At 41.4% G+C, this 16,752-nt stretch overlaps 3 protein-coding genes across 3 annotated transcripts in view; 1 reads left to right on the forward strand and 2 right to left on the reverse strand.

The window, feature by feature from the left end:
- Positions 1 to 1,231: 1,231 nt before the first annotated feature.
- On the reverse strand, positions 1,232 to 4,547 carry LOC308125308 (transmembrane protein 236-like; the record flags this gene model as incomplete). Its single annotated transcript, XM_080488958.1, is given in 5 exon segments — positions 1,232 to 1,929; positions 3,064 to 3,187; positions 3,839 to 3,911; positions 4,134 to 4,430; positions 4,432 to 4,547. Coding segments are annotated over 5 exon segments (1,308 nt in total).
- A 2,802-nt stretch (positions 4,548 to 7,349) lies between these two features.
- Positions 7,350 to 15,932, forward strand: hacd1 (3-hydroxyacyl-CoA dehydratase 1). The gene is made up of 7 exons (XM_080489741.1): positions 7,350 to 7,474; positions 10,298 to 10,415; positions 10,522 to 10,540; positions 10,651 to 10,739; positions 11,008 to 11,129; positions 13,537 to 13,715; positions 14,501 to 15,932. Exons 1-7 carry the CDS (start codon positions 7,356 to 7,358, stop codon positions 14,581 to 14,583), a joined length of 729 nt encoding a protein of 242 aa, XP_080345867.1. The 5' UTR covers positions 7,350 to 7,355; the 3' UTR covers positions 14,584 to 15,932.
- The window catches only part of LOC308125763 (collectin-12-like), a 34,752-nt gene continuing 33,917 nt past the window's right edge, over positions 15,918 to 16,752 (reverse strand). Inside the window, exon 10 of the mRNA XM_080489740.1 lies at positions 15,918 to 16,732. Coding sequence (XP_080345866.1) covers positions 16,713 to 16,732 — 20 coding nt within the window. The 3' untranslated portion in view covers positions 15,918 to 16,712. The remainder of the gene's footprint in view (positions 16,733 to 16,752) is intronic.

Consider the following 16,752-nt stretch of genomic DNA (forward strand, 5'->3'; position numbering starts at 1 on the left):
TGTGAAAATTGTCTCATTTCAATTTGCTTGATCGTACATCCACATTATTTATTCACATTCATGACTTAGAAACCCCGTTTGTGCATCAATTCGGCCTGACAGAGATGTGCATGGGAACTCACACACATACATAATGAAACATACATGTTTAAAAGGAGCTTTTTTAATAACCTTACCAAAGCAAAGCAAAGAAAAACCTAATAATTACAAAAATGTATTTATATTTTCACTGCACTTTATGATCGTAGAAAAAACTTCTGTGATCTCTTAAAAGGTAAAAAAAGAATATTTACATTAAGGTCACACTTAACTCAATAGATTTATACACGATGTCCATTGTGTGCAAGCTCCTTTCTGGCCTGTAATAATTACCATCATTGATATCTAGAGTGATTATGTCGCGTGGATGCAAATTCACATGTTTGTTGGGTTGCACAGCTTTTATTACATTCATCAAAAGTCAAAAGCTTAAGCCAAATCAAGCATGTTTCAAATTTTGAACAGTGGCTATGCTGTGGAAAAAGAGAAACCTTCTTAAGACTTCTGCTCATTTTCATCAAACATCATAACTGAAGGAATGGGTGGATTTCAAATATCTACTTTTATCTATTTCAGAAAATGTAACCGAATGTTAGATTTATTTTATTTTAGCATCAATTTTAAGAAATTGGGAATTATATTTTATATAAGGTTTTACTCAACAACAAACAAATACAGTTTATCAATTCTCCTTATCAGATTTGTACAACTAAAATGGGTTTTCTTCCATCACAAAAAATACACATTAGATACATTTCAAATGTAATTTTATTTTAAGGAGTTTTAAGGAACTCAAATATACATGCAAACTGCAGAAGGTTTTAAATTTGTCTATTTTATATTCTTTGGTTAAACATTATCTCTATGATGTCAGAAATGTTATGTGTGGAATTTAAAATTTAAAAACATTCCAGTTTTTGAAAGGAGAGGTTGTGTTTCATCTTGGCTTTTTTTTCTTCCTGAGAGCAGAAACAAATGTAAGTTTGTTCCAAAAGACAATTTTCGAATATTTTTTGTAAAGGGAAACCTAGTTCAGTTGCATCCCATTTTAATTGGGTCATTTTTTTTTTTTACCCTTCAGACTTCTGAACACATTAAGTTGAAGCCTATTATAAGCCGGTCCAACCACCCATGAATATATTACAATGCATTTTGTAGTTTTGTCAGGCTGTGTGTCCTTCAGATATTTGCTTCAGAAGAACATCCTCTCTGTATTGAAGATCCTCAGCTTGGTCATGAAGTTAAAATAGATGAAGGCCAAGCACACCAGCAGGTTCTTCATTAGGTAGAGGATGGGAGTGACAAAGCCAAAGAAGGCGATCAGGCCAACACGCACGAAGAAGAAGGGTAAATCCTGCAGGGCCACTCCCAGGGAGGACAGCAGTGGGCTGTGTGGCATGACCACCACACGCAAACAAGACAGGTAGCTGAAGATGTAGATGGGGAACACCCAGCCTGAGTAGTACACCAGAGGATGACCTGCCACCCTAACCATCTCCACCGTATCCATCCAGAACATGAAACTGTCCACGAACACATCCGCTCGGGCGTCGCTGGCACACAGGAATCTCAGAGGCCCCGTGTAGTCATAGGGAGATGGACGGTACGCTGTGGTGCTTGCTGATCGGGAGCTCAATCCGGAGATGCTGAATGGCCTCCTGGGGTTTCCCGGCACCCCCGGGACTGTCCCATTGGTCTCAGGTCGAGCTCCTGCTCCATTCTGGTTCCTGTCATTGTTCTGGTTTGCGCCCGGTTGCAGAGGGGTGGGTACGGCCTGCCCGGGCACTGCCGGCCCCGGGACAGCGGGAGTGATGGTGTTTACAGGAGTTACCTGCTCCACATGTGTCAGGACAGTGGAGGGGATGTCTGCATCTCTTTCCATGTTGTTAGCTGAGGAGAGAAAAGCAAAGATGACACATAACCAAATGAAACAAGTAAAAAACTATATATATATAAATATATATAAATAATTGGTATTTGGCCAAAGGTGAGAGAGACAAAAGCAGTACTTTAACAGTTATCTATCTTCTATACATATCAGGGTCACAGCACTAATGCAGAGTGACACAATCACACACTTTTACACGTTCATGCCTACAGGCAATTCACAGCCTCAATCAAACCCAATTAAACTCAACGAGCATGTCTTTGGATTGTTGGAGGGAGGTCGAGTATTCAGACAAAAGCCGCTTAGGCACAAGATGAATATATACAGACGACACACAGAAAGGCTTTGAGCTGAGAAATGAAACGGGATCGTCCAGGAGAATCTGCTACTTGTTTTTGCTTATTAAATAATTCAGTGTCAAAATATAAGAAATGTACACCTAATTGACTGAAGCATAAGTGCAGATACAACTTGTTTACATTAATACTGAATCAACTTCTTTCTTGAAATAAAGGTTAAAGAGTACAATGTAGTAGCCCATTAAAAGGTATTTCCACCTGCTCATTCTGTTCTTTTGCTGGAAACTTCAAGTGCATCCTGTTAGTAATTCCAGGTATTACTGCATTGGTCTTCTTAGTCATCATTGTTTTCTGTTTGACTGTAACCCATTCAGCTACGCTTTCTGTCACGTACATCATATTCAAGAGCCCTTTTCTCTCTTGTCTGTTTGTTCTCATAACGTTTTTATGTCAATTTCATCTTTTAAGTCTGTCAAATATGAAAAGAACTCTTTTTCATGTTTTGCTATACCCTCATTTATGTTCAAGTCAGTGGTGATGTTATGACAGTATACAATGACACAGCAGACACACAGAATGGATATTGGCGTTCACATCCAGACTAAATTATCATATAATAAATCCGTTCAGCAATGTGGGTTTCAAGCACAGCAGGTATTTGTTTGAAACAGTAGTAATAGTGCAAAGTTTCTGAAAAGAGAAATGCTCAAGGGATAAGTGCAGCAAATTTGTTCTCCATGTCCTTTGACCGCTGAAGATGTGATTGGGTGAGTAGTTGATGAAAAAATCAGTATCTGCAGCACTCACCGAGTCATTTGCTACTTGAGTTGTGCTCACCTTGGCCGGTGAGTCTGCAGTGGCGTATCCTCTCCACCACGTCTATACAGATGAGTGAAAAGAGGACGAGTGACACAGGGAGCTCTGTGAACGTATCGTGTTTCATGTTGTTATTTATCTGAACCTGTGGAATGGACATTTCATATTAGTAGTTATTGTAATTATTCATTTCTGATCAGTACTATCAATTTACGTCCGCAATAATGCACTGAGCGAGCTACATCACTTGCAGCTCTGGTATTTGCTGGAGTCAGGGCTTCATGCCAACAGGACACAGAACAAAGCAAGCGAGCTGGTCATCTTAGCAGAATTTATTGCTCTTATGTAAAAGACACCAGATAAGGAAGGGCCAAGAGGTCAGCTTAAGCTTCAGAAAAGAGCCTGGGCTGCAGCAAGTGAGGAAGTGAAAATGTGCCTCATAGACAGATGATTTGACAAGGGCAACATGGACAGGAAGAGGAAAAAAGCTGCTTATCAGTAGCTCCTTATCCATAAAGCTGGATATTCCTCCCCCGAGAACTGAAACGTTTCTCGCAAATCATCACCTTTGTTCCACTCACGGAGGCCCCACACTGTGATTTTCACTCACTCGCAAGATATCTTAGTAGCACTTGTTCCCTGCCACTCCTTTAGAAATATAAACACAATCGCCCTCAAAATAACTACAAATGATCTACAAATACAGGCTGCTCCTTGTTACAAATATAGCGGCACTCGGGTTGAAATTGAGTAGAAGTAAGCATCAGATGTGAAGCAAATCGTCTGAAAGTTGTACCTCAGAGCTGGCGATGAGGAAGGCAAAGCAGGGTAATGTGGACAGGATCACATATACCAGGGTCACGGGCCGCCTGATAGGAGCACAGAAAGAGGGAAGCGCAGAAAAGTAAGGGAGGAAGGCAAGTGCAGATGCATGGACTTGCCAAGTCGTGGTATTTCCTGGCCAAGAGCTGCTCAAACCAGCCACTGATCTGTTCAGACTCAAAAGAACTGGTCAGGTGTCAGTCAGAGCTGTGCATGGATCCCAGAAACTGGAGCCCCCTGCAATCAGGTCAAAGGCTGGAGACACTCACCACTTCTTCCTCCCTATGAGGAACCTCTTCTTTATGAAGACCATGTACTTCACGGGTACCCAGACCAGCAGGGCGGTGGAGGTGACATAAGCTATGGAGGAAGCCACGATCAACCAGTAGGCCGTGCTGCCATCTCCGGGGGGGTTTGCTGATGTTTTGACTTTGGCCACGATGACGGCGAACCTCTGCATGACGATGAAGAGTGGCACACACAAGCCTGCAAACTGCAGCACCTCACATAGAGCGAACTTCAGAGTCCTCCCGGAGCCCATCCTGTGGTTGTGTACACAAAAAAAAAGGCAAAAGATGGGAGGGAGACGGGGGGGGGGGGGTTGTTGTCGCAGTGAAGCGACCCCTGTCCCTCTGAGGGCTGGTCCGGCCTCGGACTGCTGCATTGTCTGCCTCCACTAGCATTTTCCACACACCACAGCCCTGGCTCTCCGCTCACCCAATTGCTTACACTGCACTAGGCATTGTGTACTTCGATGTGACGGTGATGTGACTGGCCCTTTACTCTCTTTTTACACAGGATACAAACAAAGTTCATGTAACTTTGCGACCCAAAGGATGTGCATCTACTACTTCAGCCTTCAGACTGGGTTAATTTGATTTACAGCTGATATTACTATCAGTATTATGAAGCATATGTCTGAATCATGTTGTCTACTTAAGGCTATTTCACAATTCATCAAACAGAATTGATGTTGATAAATCCAAAAGCAAAATCACCATCTAAGAATTAATAGCTGTAAACCCAGAGAACATCCTATCATAGCCACACGTCTCCATCTAGCGGCAAAATATGAGAACTACAACGTGAGAACCTGCACAGTGATGCAATAGGACAAATAGTTATCCAACCATCTTTGTCCAACTGCAATTAACCTCAAACGCACGTTGGCTGTTTGGCCAAACTGGAGTCCCTGGAGAATACCCACACTGGCACACAGAGAACATGCAAGGACATTTTTCAACTCCTCCTCTTCACATGTTTGACTTGCATTCTGAAGATGACAGTGCCGTGTTTATTTTTCTAAGCATTTTAAAGGTGTTGGGTGCCCTGAAGGTTTTGTTATCAGTCTCTTCAGTCCAGAGGGAAGTCAAAATGCTCCCTGCAGGATGAAACAACATGATTGAAAGATGCGAGTGATTGACTTCCTATAAAGAAAAAAAGACCAAAATCACAATTTGCACAAACGTGTACTACACAGAATACTAATGTGTTTAATTGTCTATTCTGTGTTTTGCACGCGATGGACAAGAGATCTGTGAAGACATGTCAATGTGTACCCATTGTCAGCTGATTGGCTGCAGACCTCTGGACCTCTGCACTTTGATAGAGTGCTACAGAAGAGAGAAGGGTGGATGCAAAAGGTATGATTACAAACAAAGTCCTACAAATTAACTTTAATTGTTCAGGAAGTTTGTAACAAGTAGCCTTAACTCAGTATTCAGAGGTGCCCGCACTTTAAAAAAGGTTGATGGTCCAGCATTTAGTCTTTTTATGTCACAGCTGAGGATGGGGAGAAAATGTTGGTGATTTGTTTCATTTGGACTTCAGAAGAGCAGGACATTGTGCTGCTGACCTCAGACACCTGAACACCTGATCATGTAACTGCATCAGGATTAAATGGTGTCAACTATATTTGGCGCTGTCTTTAGTTTACACTCATTTCTACACGGTGTCATTATGAAAGCTAATTTTAGCTTCTGCATCAATGCAGTTTCTCAGGCAGTGGCTTCATAAGAGGTGAACTGAGACCGGGACAGATTGGTACCTGTGGTGCGTACGAGTTAAACAACGTTACACCTCATTGAAGGTCCTGCAGCTGCTCTGAGCAGACTCTCTTCTTACAGAGGAGAGCTCCACGACCAGAGCGCCACACTGCAGCCCTGTGACCCTGGCTACGATACAGAAGTATAAAACGTGAACAAATACAGTAAATAAAAAACAAATCCAATATATTCATGTTGATTGGAGTGAAATGACCACATTCTGGATTCCTCAGTAGAAGTGATAGCAAAAACAATCTTTCTGTCACTCAACAGCCACGGTAGGGTTGCAAATCATCTACTGGCCTCTTCTCACAGCCTCTTCGAAAGCAGCAGCAGAAATACAAAAAACAAACAAACAAATAAAGAAAAAATCGCCTAAACATTTCTCATTATGCTTTTATTCCCTGTGCTAGAGTTCTGTGATCAGCTCCCACATAATCTCAATATCTCTCTTAATGGAGCAGAGGAAGGCTCAACTGTTAAACACGAACAAAACATTCCAGCAACATCTTTTTTTTTTCATCCAAAACAAACTTTATTTCATTGTATGTGGATTTTTCTTTTTTTTTGGAGGGGGGGGGGGGGGGGGGGATTTTAAATACAAATGTTTTGACTTCTAAAACCCTCTTTAAATATATACATTGCAGTGGTGATGAGGAGAACGTGCACCTTTCTCTCACCTCACCATCAACATTGATTCTGCAGTTTGGCCACTGCCACCCAACAGCACTGTCTCTCCTGTCAAATCTCTGCGATGTACATGCAGCTCAACCTCTAACCTGAGTATTGATTTATGGACAAACAAGTCCATTGATGCTCACGTTTCATCAATCCTGATTGGAAAAAAAACCAAACAAAAAAACTGTCTGTCCGTCTGTCAGGTGTATTATAATCCAAGGGGGAGCCAATCTCAGCTATGGGTAAAGGCAGGACACAAACTGTATAAATCTCCAAACACAGCGTATCTCACATTCACATATTGGACAATGATCCTCAAATGTTGTTTATATCCTGGAACCTGCACAGGGAGAACATGCGACCTGCACACAAACTCACTGGAACCTGGAACATTGTTACTTTGCTGTGTACCCTTCACCACCGCACAGTCCAAGGCTGTCTATTCGTGTTATTACATTGTTAATCACAGAAACTGTTTGGCGCAAAATCGTCTTTATTTCAAGAGTTTCTGTAACAGGTGTCTTGGGGAGGGGCCACGTGCAGGAATAACTTGGCCCCTGAGGAGAAACAAGTTCACTGGATTTTCTTGTGGCCCCCTGGGGCCACCGGCAGGCCACGCGCTTGTCTCACTCGAAAGACAGAGAGACAGAGAGAGCGCGACAGAGGGCTCCGTGGGTGGATGGATGGATGACCCTGCAGCCTGCCCCCCTCCCTCCCAGCCCCAGCTGTCAGCTCCCTTCCTGACTTCCCCACCCTGCCCCCGGTACCATGGCGTCCAGCGAGGAGGACGGCACGGTTGAGGAGAAGGAAAACAACAACAAGAAGAGAACGAAAAGCGCCCTCGCGACCGCATGGCTCACTTTCTACAACATCGCCATGACCGCCGGGTACGTGCGTAATTCCGCGCCCCCGTCGCGTATTAATAAGAAAAAGCGCACAAGTTCGCCGCTCCCTTAAAAAACTGTAAGCGTGTGTTGCTGTTTATAGGACTGTGTGTCTCTGTGTCAAAGCCCAAAGTGCCTCGTTCAGCTCGCTGCTTTCTGCGGCTCTTCGTCGCGCTGTAGTCGGAGAAAAGTCCGCCGGCCGGTGCGAGGTCCAAGAAACTAAATGAGGATTTAAAGTGTTTTTGTTTTGAGAGTGTTTGGAAATGAATGGATGGCGGTTGGGTAGAGTGACAGGCTGGCGCTGCGTGCTGGCCGTGTCCAAATAGGGCTGACTGCGTGGTGTCAACGTCGAGGCCCACAGCGCGTCCCGCAGCCGCAGTGATAAGTATAGAAGGAGCGCACTGACACTGGAGCTCTGCGCTCCGACACCGATATGCTTCAATGAGCAGTTTTTTAAGAACAACGCGAGGTTTGCGCGGTGAAAACGGAGCATTGTGACAGTGTGAGGCAGACACATGATATTCTGGGCTTTGAGTTTGAGTGAAATGTTTGGATCAGCAGGAGCGACTAAACGCGCTTATGGAGTTTGGCACAGTGCCTCTGCTGTCTGTCACCCCTTTATTTACAACTCGAGGAGGATAAATAGATTCTTATATAAGTTTAAAAACCGGATTCCTCTGTTCAGTCTGTGGAAAATCTTTTATTCCATCAAAGCGTTTTATAAATCCCAGCACAATATCCAACAGGCAGTCACCATTTGGTGTGGTGGAACTGCAGGTGTAAAAGCATACCTAGTATTCTCAAGTTCGGGAAAACCCTAGTATTTGAAACCTACCAGGAATATAAGTTATTTGTTTGCCAATTCAAGCATGGGACTGAAAACCCACCATGGATGAATAAAAAATTATTTATTAAAATACTACTTTGTGTCACTGGGATTTGAATGTGAACACATTAAGAGTTCTTATTCCACAAGCACAAGCAGTTGTCAGGCAACATATTCCTGCTATTGATTATTATGATTATAACAAATTATTGCTTTAATTATGGTGTATTGTCTCACTTTAAGCTGATTCTCCCTCAGCTAAGTCAGATTCTCAACGTGGATCTTTCTTGAGCTCAACCCACACATGTTAATCCACACTTCTGTTTAATTGTTCTCTCTGTAACACCAAAAATAATCAAATAAATTGACAAGGAGACTCCTGAGACGCTGAGATGAAAAGTGGCCTAATACATTATATATATTGAGAAAGGGGCACTCTGGACAAAAACTGTCTTCTTCTGTATTACTGAGCTCTGGAACATCTTAACATATAACTTATGTAACTTCCCTCCAAAAAAGTATAAATAGATATAACCACAAAACAAAACAGCTCTGAGCAGTTCTCTAACATGCTGCACAAACAGTAGAAGAAACTATTCTGTACTATGTAAAAAATTGAGGTGCATTAACAAGCATATAATCAGTCTTTTTTTTTTGAATGATATATGAAGCACAATTTACTGGTGAAGTTTCAATGTTCTATTGATAGAAGTTGTCTTACTTACATTGTCAGGTTTTCAACCTACAATAATCACGCTCGACATTATTGTATCAAATAATCATATTGAAGCAAATTTAATGTTATTTTTCTAGAAAAAGTAACTGCAAAATTAAAGTTTGTCACTGGTTATATCTACCATTTAAAGCACCATATAGCCATTTCTAATTTTCTTATCTAAAAAGATTCATTTTTGATTCGGAATTCTCTTGGAATATCATATACAGAGTAAAAACAAAGGTTTTTCCTACAAATACCATTCATTTGATTATCACAACATTTCCATCATGGCCGCTCAAATATTAAGTCTCCATACGTCTGGAGGTGTTGATGCCAGGATTAAACAGCTCTGTGAGACGTTTTTTATTGGCTGATTTTTTAAGGTGTTGTGTCAGGTTTGAAGAAATATGCAGTTTTCTGATGGCTTCCTGGTTCTTGCTGTACTGGTAGCTCCTTTGTTCAAATGCAAGAAAAATAATAATTTCAAAAAAAGTTTTCTGCCAGTCTGAGCTTCAGTGAAGTTGATTCAGGTCTTTGCTCTCTATACTGCTACCTGATGGATGGATGGATGGATGGATGCTTTTTTCAGCATGACCTTTGCCATTAAATATTTTAGGAGGAACACATAAAAAGAAGCAAGAAGAGGGTTATTCTATAAATATTTTTAGAACTGTGGATATATAAAAGCTTAGTGCATGCTATAGTTATGCAGCTTGTATAAAAGTTATAACAGTTCAATTTAATTTGCCCCCATTGATTTCCCTATGGATTCAGGAATAGAGACTCAATGTGATGCTGCATTTAATGTTGCTACTTTCATTAAAATATTGTATTTTTCGAATCATTATTTTGGCTTTGTTATGAGTTCCATTTGTTGCGTTTCATGAGGCTGATTTTAACCAACTTATAGTACAACATGTAAAGATCTCACTGAAAGGTTAATTGTTTTGACTGTATTAGCATTTATGGATACAATCTGTTTATTTCGTATTATGAATGAAGTTATACAGTCTTTTGATCCAGGTTCACAAAGATGTGGATTATGTTGCATTTTCTACACATTAAATATCGTCGGCTAACTCTCCAGATCATTATTTATTGTTGCGGTTTGTATTGTTATTGTTTTATTTCTCAGTTTTCCCACATTATGCTGCTCATTCACCCATTAATGTATGTACTCTAAATGAGGGAAAAATCATAAATCCCGTTTGGCTTTTTGTGCGCCTAACTGTTCCTATAACGTCTGACTTGTATCTTAATATTTCCGTGTTGTTTCCTGCAGGTGGCTGGTTCTGGCCATGGCAATGATGCGCTTCTACATCCAGAAAGGCACACACAAGGGTCTGTACAGGAGTATAGCAAGGACGCTCAAGTTCTTCCAGACCTTTGCATTAGTTGAGGTAAGAAATAATGTGGCCCAATTATTTTTGAAGTATAATTCTTCTGAACAAGTTAGTAGAAAATTAACTGAATGCATTTTCTGTTTCTCATGATGATGCCTTACAGGTGGGACATTGTGCCATTGGTATGTGATCTTTAAGCTGATTTATGAAAAAGAAATGTGTTTTCTACACTTTTAAGAGAGTTTTTTTGTAGATTTAAAATTTTGTTTTGGTCTTTATCGCTTTGCTGTAGGAATCGTGAGGACTTCTGTGATTGTAACTGGGGTTCAAGTGTGTTCTCGGATTTTCATGGTTTGGTTCATCACTAACAGCATCCGACAGGTAAAAATGAGAGCAACTGTGATACTGCTTGGATGTGAACATGAACAATGTAATTCTTTCTTATTGCATATGTCACAGATCATTCAACCAAACCATTAGTGTACAACTACTCAAGTGAAACGTATTTTCTCTGTCTTATTATTGCGCTTGTTGCATAAAATGCTGCTTCCTCACACTGGAACACATCAACAGATCACAGCAACTGTTTGAGAAGCACCTGCCAGGTTTAAGTGCCTTATGCTACTTTTTTTTCCCGCCTTAAATAAAGATCCAGAATGAAGAGAGTGTTATCCTATTCCTGGTTGTGTGGACGGTGACAGAGATTACCAGATATTCCTACTACACGTTTAACCTCCTCCACCACCTGCCATACTTCATCAAATGGGCCAGGTGGAGATGTCGTTTCATTACGTGTGTGTCGGGTGTTGTGTTTTCAGCATGACTTGGCGTTTTTCAACTCTGTGACTTGGCTAAATTGAGACTAACTTTGCATCGGGATGGAGGGTAGCTGAGTGTGTGTTGAATATTGTGTGAGTAAGTAAGAGGAGAAGAAGGCTATTTGATGAGGTTCTTGAACGCTAAACAAATTGTAGTACTCTCACAAACAGAAGAATTTCAACATGTTCTCGAAATCTCACACATTCATGAACTCTGGACACCACATGTGAGCTTCTCACAAAGTTCCAGAAGCTTCCATTGCAACACGCCTATTTCCTCCTGTATTCACTCATCAATGGGAGTTTGAGGCGGTTAATGAAAGTTTCTCAGCCGCGGACTGACATACGTGCTACTTTCTACGATATGGACACTACTTGTAACGTGGCGGCTTGCCCTCACCTGAAATCAGAGTCGCTGTGAGGCACGTCGGCTGTACACACTGATAGCTGTCCAACACGCAGGCACCTTGCCGCACAGACAGAACAACCTCTCTGCAGATTGGCAACGTTTTCATATTGTATCAGCCTTTTTTGATTAGCGCAGCCATTTCTCAGGCTCGGGTCTTCAGCCTGCAAGCGAGGATCTGGATTTATTTTGCCACTCTGCTGCACCATGTGACCTTGAAGGGTCTGTCTAGTCCTTTGCCAGCTATCCCTTTGTTCCTGGTTTTGATTCTTGCGCACTGAATGGCAACTCTCCTCCCCTGCCCCCACCCTTCACCTCTTTCTTTAAGCACGGAGGAGACGCCAGGCCTCTGGAGAGGGGCTCATGTTCAGCTGCTCCTGTTTTTAAGACCATCTGTTTTGGTCATGGAATGTTCACCCAACATTTCTCTCACATCCGCTGAGACGCTCCCCCGAGCCTTTGCTGTGGTCTTGACTAAATAGAGGCTCTCTGTAGTCCTGAGTCATCACATAGCACGCTCCTAGAGAGCCGTGCTGTCACAAAAGAAAATATTCTGTCTGACATTTTGCCTGAAGTGGTCTGCAGGTCTTTGTAGATTAAGTTTTTCTCAAGGTGGTTGAATCCTATGACCAATTTGTGAGCTTATTTTATTGTATCATTTATACATGTGCTTTCATCACTATGAAAATATATGCTACTTGTGTTCTGGTTGAAAAGAAACAAAAAAAAACAAGTTATTGCTTTATGATATGAAGCATTGTTTTGGAAATGAACAGCCTGTGTATGCATTTGATTGACAGAAATGCATTGCTTGTCAGTGCAGTAATCAATCATGTAGTGCAGCGTTTCATTCGCTGACGTTTTGTCTGAGGACTCAATTGCAGCTATAACTTGATCCCGCGGCTTTGCCCATCACAGTGTTGTGCCAAATCAAATCCTTTTCCACTGGGGAATCCCGGCTCTCTTTTCCGAGGCTCATGCCCCGCCCATCATCACCGCTGCAGCTGACTTGCGTCACTGGGTCACAATAATATGGATGTCTTCAGACAGTGAACAATAAAATCGCTTCAAAGTTGAAGCCAAAAGTCAGTTTATTGAAAATCTGACTAACCTCAAAACTTGAACCTCATCTCCTTCTTTCCATAGCTTCAAGTTATATCATTTTCTTGAAACTCCTACTTCTTGCTTTACATTTACTAGAATTCATTAATCTCATGGACTTTGCTAGAAAGCAGCTTTAATATTGGCTTCTGGTTAATAGTGTGTTTGGGTTTGTCAGGTTTTGGGTTTGTATCCAGAAGTTAAACAAACGGCCAAATATACACACAGCACTCGTGATAATATTTCTTGAGGTTCTTGACATTTTGCGCACAGAATAGCAGCTCATTTGCCAGCGTTTAAACCTCAGATGTCACAACTTCCCACAAACACCTTGGTGCATTGGCATCATCAAGAACACTTTATGAAACCAAATGTGCTTTTGCTGCAGAAATGGACGCTGGTCATGTGAACAGCTGACATGAAGTTACATGAGTGGTGGAAGACAGATGACGAGCTAATGGAAAGTCATGAGAAATACGTTAAACCAAGCAGCTTATAGTATGAAACATATCAATCAAATCGGCTCCATGTTCTGCAAGCTGTAAGAATCCCTAATTTTGCTTATAAACACGGTTTGCTTCTGGAGAAGTTGCTGACTATAGACTAACTGGTATTATAATGTCAATATTAATATAATAGCACTTTTTAAGAAGGCCAGAAAGTAGAATTTTTGCCTTTGTTAACATTATCCTGCAGTGTACTGTTTCATGTATTTGTGCATGCGAGTGTGTTAACATCCTCGGCAAGACCGTGCGGCTGCATTCCTGTGTTTGTTGGCGATCTGAAGAAAGGATATGAAGATGCCTCACCCCCTCTCTCTCTCTTTCTCTCTCTCTCTCTGCTCTTGTCGCAGATACAACCTCTTCATCGTCTTGTACCCGCTGGGAGTCGTCGGTGAGCTGTTCACCATTTACGCTGCGCTACCGTTTGTGCGCCGGTCTGGAATGTACTCCATGAGGCTTCCCAACAAGTATAACGTGTCGTTTGACTACTACTACTGCCTCATCATCATCATGCTGTCCTACATCCCACGTAAGGAGCATAGAGTTTGTTGGATTATATGACAATCCTGGTGCATCCACTTACACGTGAAGCTGCAAACTGCAGCTTTAAGTTAAAGGCGATTTTTCTGTTGTTGCAATATGAGTTGCATGACTTTCTCCTTTTCAAAGTGATCAAAGCTACTTCACCAGCACACCAAATTCAAGTAAATAAGTATAGATAACACAAATGCATCACAATGAAAGTCAAGCTATTAACCCTGATATTACACACAGCACATAAGACAGCTGTTGGGATTCATAGGCAATAACAACCTTTATCTAAAGAGTGCAAGTGAGACGTTTTTGCTTTCAAAGCAGCAGGTGAGTCTTACAAATACATTGTCATGCTGTCATACTTTCACATATTTTATCATCTTGATTTCCCTTCATTACATTTAAATTACATGCTATCCTAAAAATGGGTTTTCAAATCAAATAGATATTATTTTTAAACTCAGCTTATCTTTAATCATGATTTCCTTGTAAAGGAATCAAGTGAGGCACGCTGGGTGAAAAAAACCATTAGTCTGATCAGACTTTCTTAGTGTTATTTCAAAGCAGTGTCCACCCTGGGCGGGTCAAAAGCAATACCACGCGGAAACCCATGCAAGCACATTGTGAACATGCAACTACACGCAGAAAGTCCGCTCTTCTCGGCTTAAATCATATCCCATTAAGAACGATCAGCATTAACAACATACTGCTACTATGACAGTGTGTTGATTTTCTCATTGAGCATTAGGTCCAGAGCACTGAGTTCTCTTTCTTCTGCAGTGTTCCCTCAGCTCTACTTCCACATGTTGCGGCAGAGGAGAAGGGTTCTTCACGGCGAGGTCATTGTGGAGAAGGACGACTAGACGAGCTTTGACCCCGTGCCTCCGTTTTGAGCCAGCCCTCCTCGTCACGTCGCCTCCCTTCGCTTCACCTCCACCTCATCCGCAGCAACGCCGGCCGTCACATTTTTCTCTGCACCGGGACCCGAAGAGAGCCACCCAACCACTGATGAGAACCAAAACCCCTGTATCAATGATCAGAGATAACAGCCCCCTCGCCCCAAGGAGTAATGCTAACTGATCCAGAGAATGTCTTTGCAGGATGAATTCCCACCTGGACGGTAATATTGGAAACATGTTTACAGGAGTTACAGACAAAAGCCCAAGTCCTTTATTCAGCCTTACAGAGTCCTGTTCCACTTGCAAGCATTGCAGCCTGAGCGAAACCAGCACTGAACCTAAACACTGCACCCCGAAGGAAGTAAGAGGTAAATGTGAAAAAAGGAAAGAAGGTTGTAAGTTGCGTCTCCGCGCTCCATTGTCCAGCACAACAGATTCGACAGATTCGTCACATGAAACAGTGTGACTGTAAGAAACCAGAGAGAATATTCATAGTTCCAACATACCTCAACAATAAATCCACATTTAGACAATGTGCTGCTTCTTTTGCGTATGTTTGCTTTACCTTTCATGTATATGATGCCAAATGAAATGAGCAATATTGATTGATTCACCCACTGTGTCACTTTGAGCAAGCAGAGGTCAAACTTAACATTTTGTCTGCCAGGCTCAGCTCCTGCATTCTTTCATGTTTGTTTTGATGTTTACAATGTCAAACTAAGTTACAAGAGTGCATCTTAAGCAAATTTGAAGCTTCACAGAAGCTTTTCTCCAGACAGCTGTTCAAATCCTTGTGAGCACTCACAGTCTTCAGTCTCTTTGTTTTGTTTTGTTTTGTTTGTTAGGTTTGTAAGACCTCGGTGTCCGTATTGGTAAAAAAAAGTAGTTGGACTCCCTCCTACTGACAAAAGGTGCTATCATAAGATCATTTCAATCTTCTGTGCAGCTGAAGGAGTGACTGGAGTTTGACCTAAAGCAGGAAAGCAGGATGTGAAATGACCTGAGAGGAAATGTTAGCCAATGAACTGCAGAGCCCGAGATTATATATAGAAAAATATCTGCATCTTTGCTTCTGATCTGGGTTAGAGAGGAGATATTTAAAAAAAAAAATTTCTATGTCCAAATAAAAGGAACAAGAATATACAACAACCAAAATGTGAAAATACCTTTTTCTGTGCCAAATCAATAAACTAAATCAATATTGATACCAAGGAGTTTTGTGATGGACTTCACACCAGATACCTGTTTGTTTGTCTGCTGTCATTGTAGGAAAGAGTCAATAAATACAAACACCCCATGGGTTTTACATATTTATTTTTGAGTTCTTCCTTCATTTTGTGTGTTTATTTAACAGGAAAAACCTGAGTGCAGAGAATGGCACATTTTATATTCATAACATCCACAGATTTTTGAACTCAAGGACATATTTAAGAGTAATAGTGAGAAATAAATTGCATATAGTGTAAAAAAAAAAAACCTCACAAACTTATGAACCTGAAAGTGAAACTTGAGACACATTTCTATACTTAATTTATTCCTGTGTGTGTAAAATAAAAATGTTATATTTATGAGGTTTGATGACAGTTTCTTTGAAAATAGCACATCAGCGGCATTCCGGGGGTTTCTTTGCACCACATTTTGCACTTTTTATTCAGACAATTACACATACAAAAGCATTATTGTGAGTCCATTTGGCTTCATAGAATTGTATATTTTCCTACAAAACTTGCATAATGAAATATACATTCAGATATTCAGTTGTACATCGAGTACAGTTTTATAAAATGTATTTCAAAAACATTTTCATACATATAAAAATCAGTTGGTGTTTTGGTAATTAAAAAAAAAAAGAACCGATCTCCCTCCATTGTTTGCCCTGCTGTATTGCACTTACTGGTGATGTCGGCTTCATACTGGAGGAGAGCGGCGTATCGCCAGCGTTGGACAGACGTTTGCTGCTGCAGCCCCGGGCTCCTTTCAAAACTGTCCCTTTGCTCCCTCCGTGAACCGCCCCACGTGTTGCATCGGTGGACCCGTGCCACATGGTTGAAGTCTAGCTGCTCAACTGTGCGCTTGCTGTCATCATCACACCGCTAAGATTCATACGATCTCGCTGCAAAGAAAACGAACCAT

Source organism: Lipophrys pholis (assembly GCF_963383615.2).
Source record: "Lipophrys pholis genome assembly, chromosome: 20".
Lineage (NCBI taxonomy): Eukaryota > Metazoa > Chordata > Actinopteri > Blenniiformes > Blenniidae > Lipophrys > Lipophrys pholis.

Bases quoted from the DNA above. Each gene is read 5' to 3' on its own strand.
- hacd1 (XM_080489741.1), top strand. From the start codon at position 7,356: ATGGCGTCCAGCGAGGAGGACGGCACGGTTGAGGAGAAGGAAAACAAC. The intron at 7,475-10,297 runs GTACGTGCGTAA...TGTTTCCTGCAG, and splicing joins AACATCGCCATGACCGCCGG to GTGGCTGGTTCTGGCCATGG. The intron at 13,716-14,500 runs GTAAGGAGCATA...TTTCTTCTGCAG, and splicing joins CATGCTGTCCTACATCCCAC to TGTTCCCTCAGCTCTACTTC.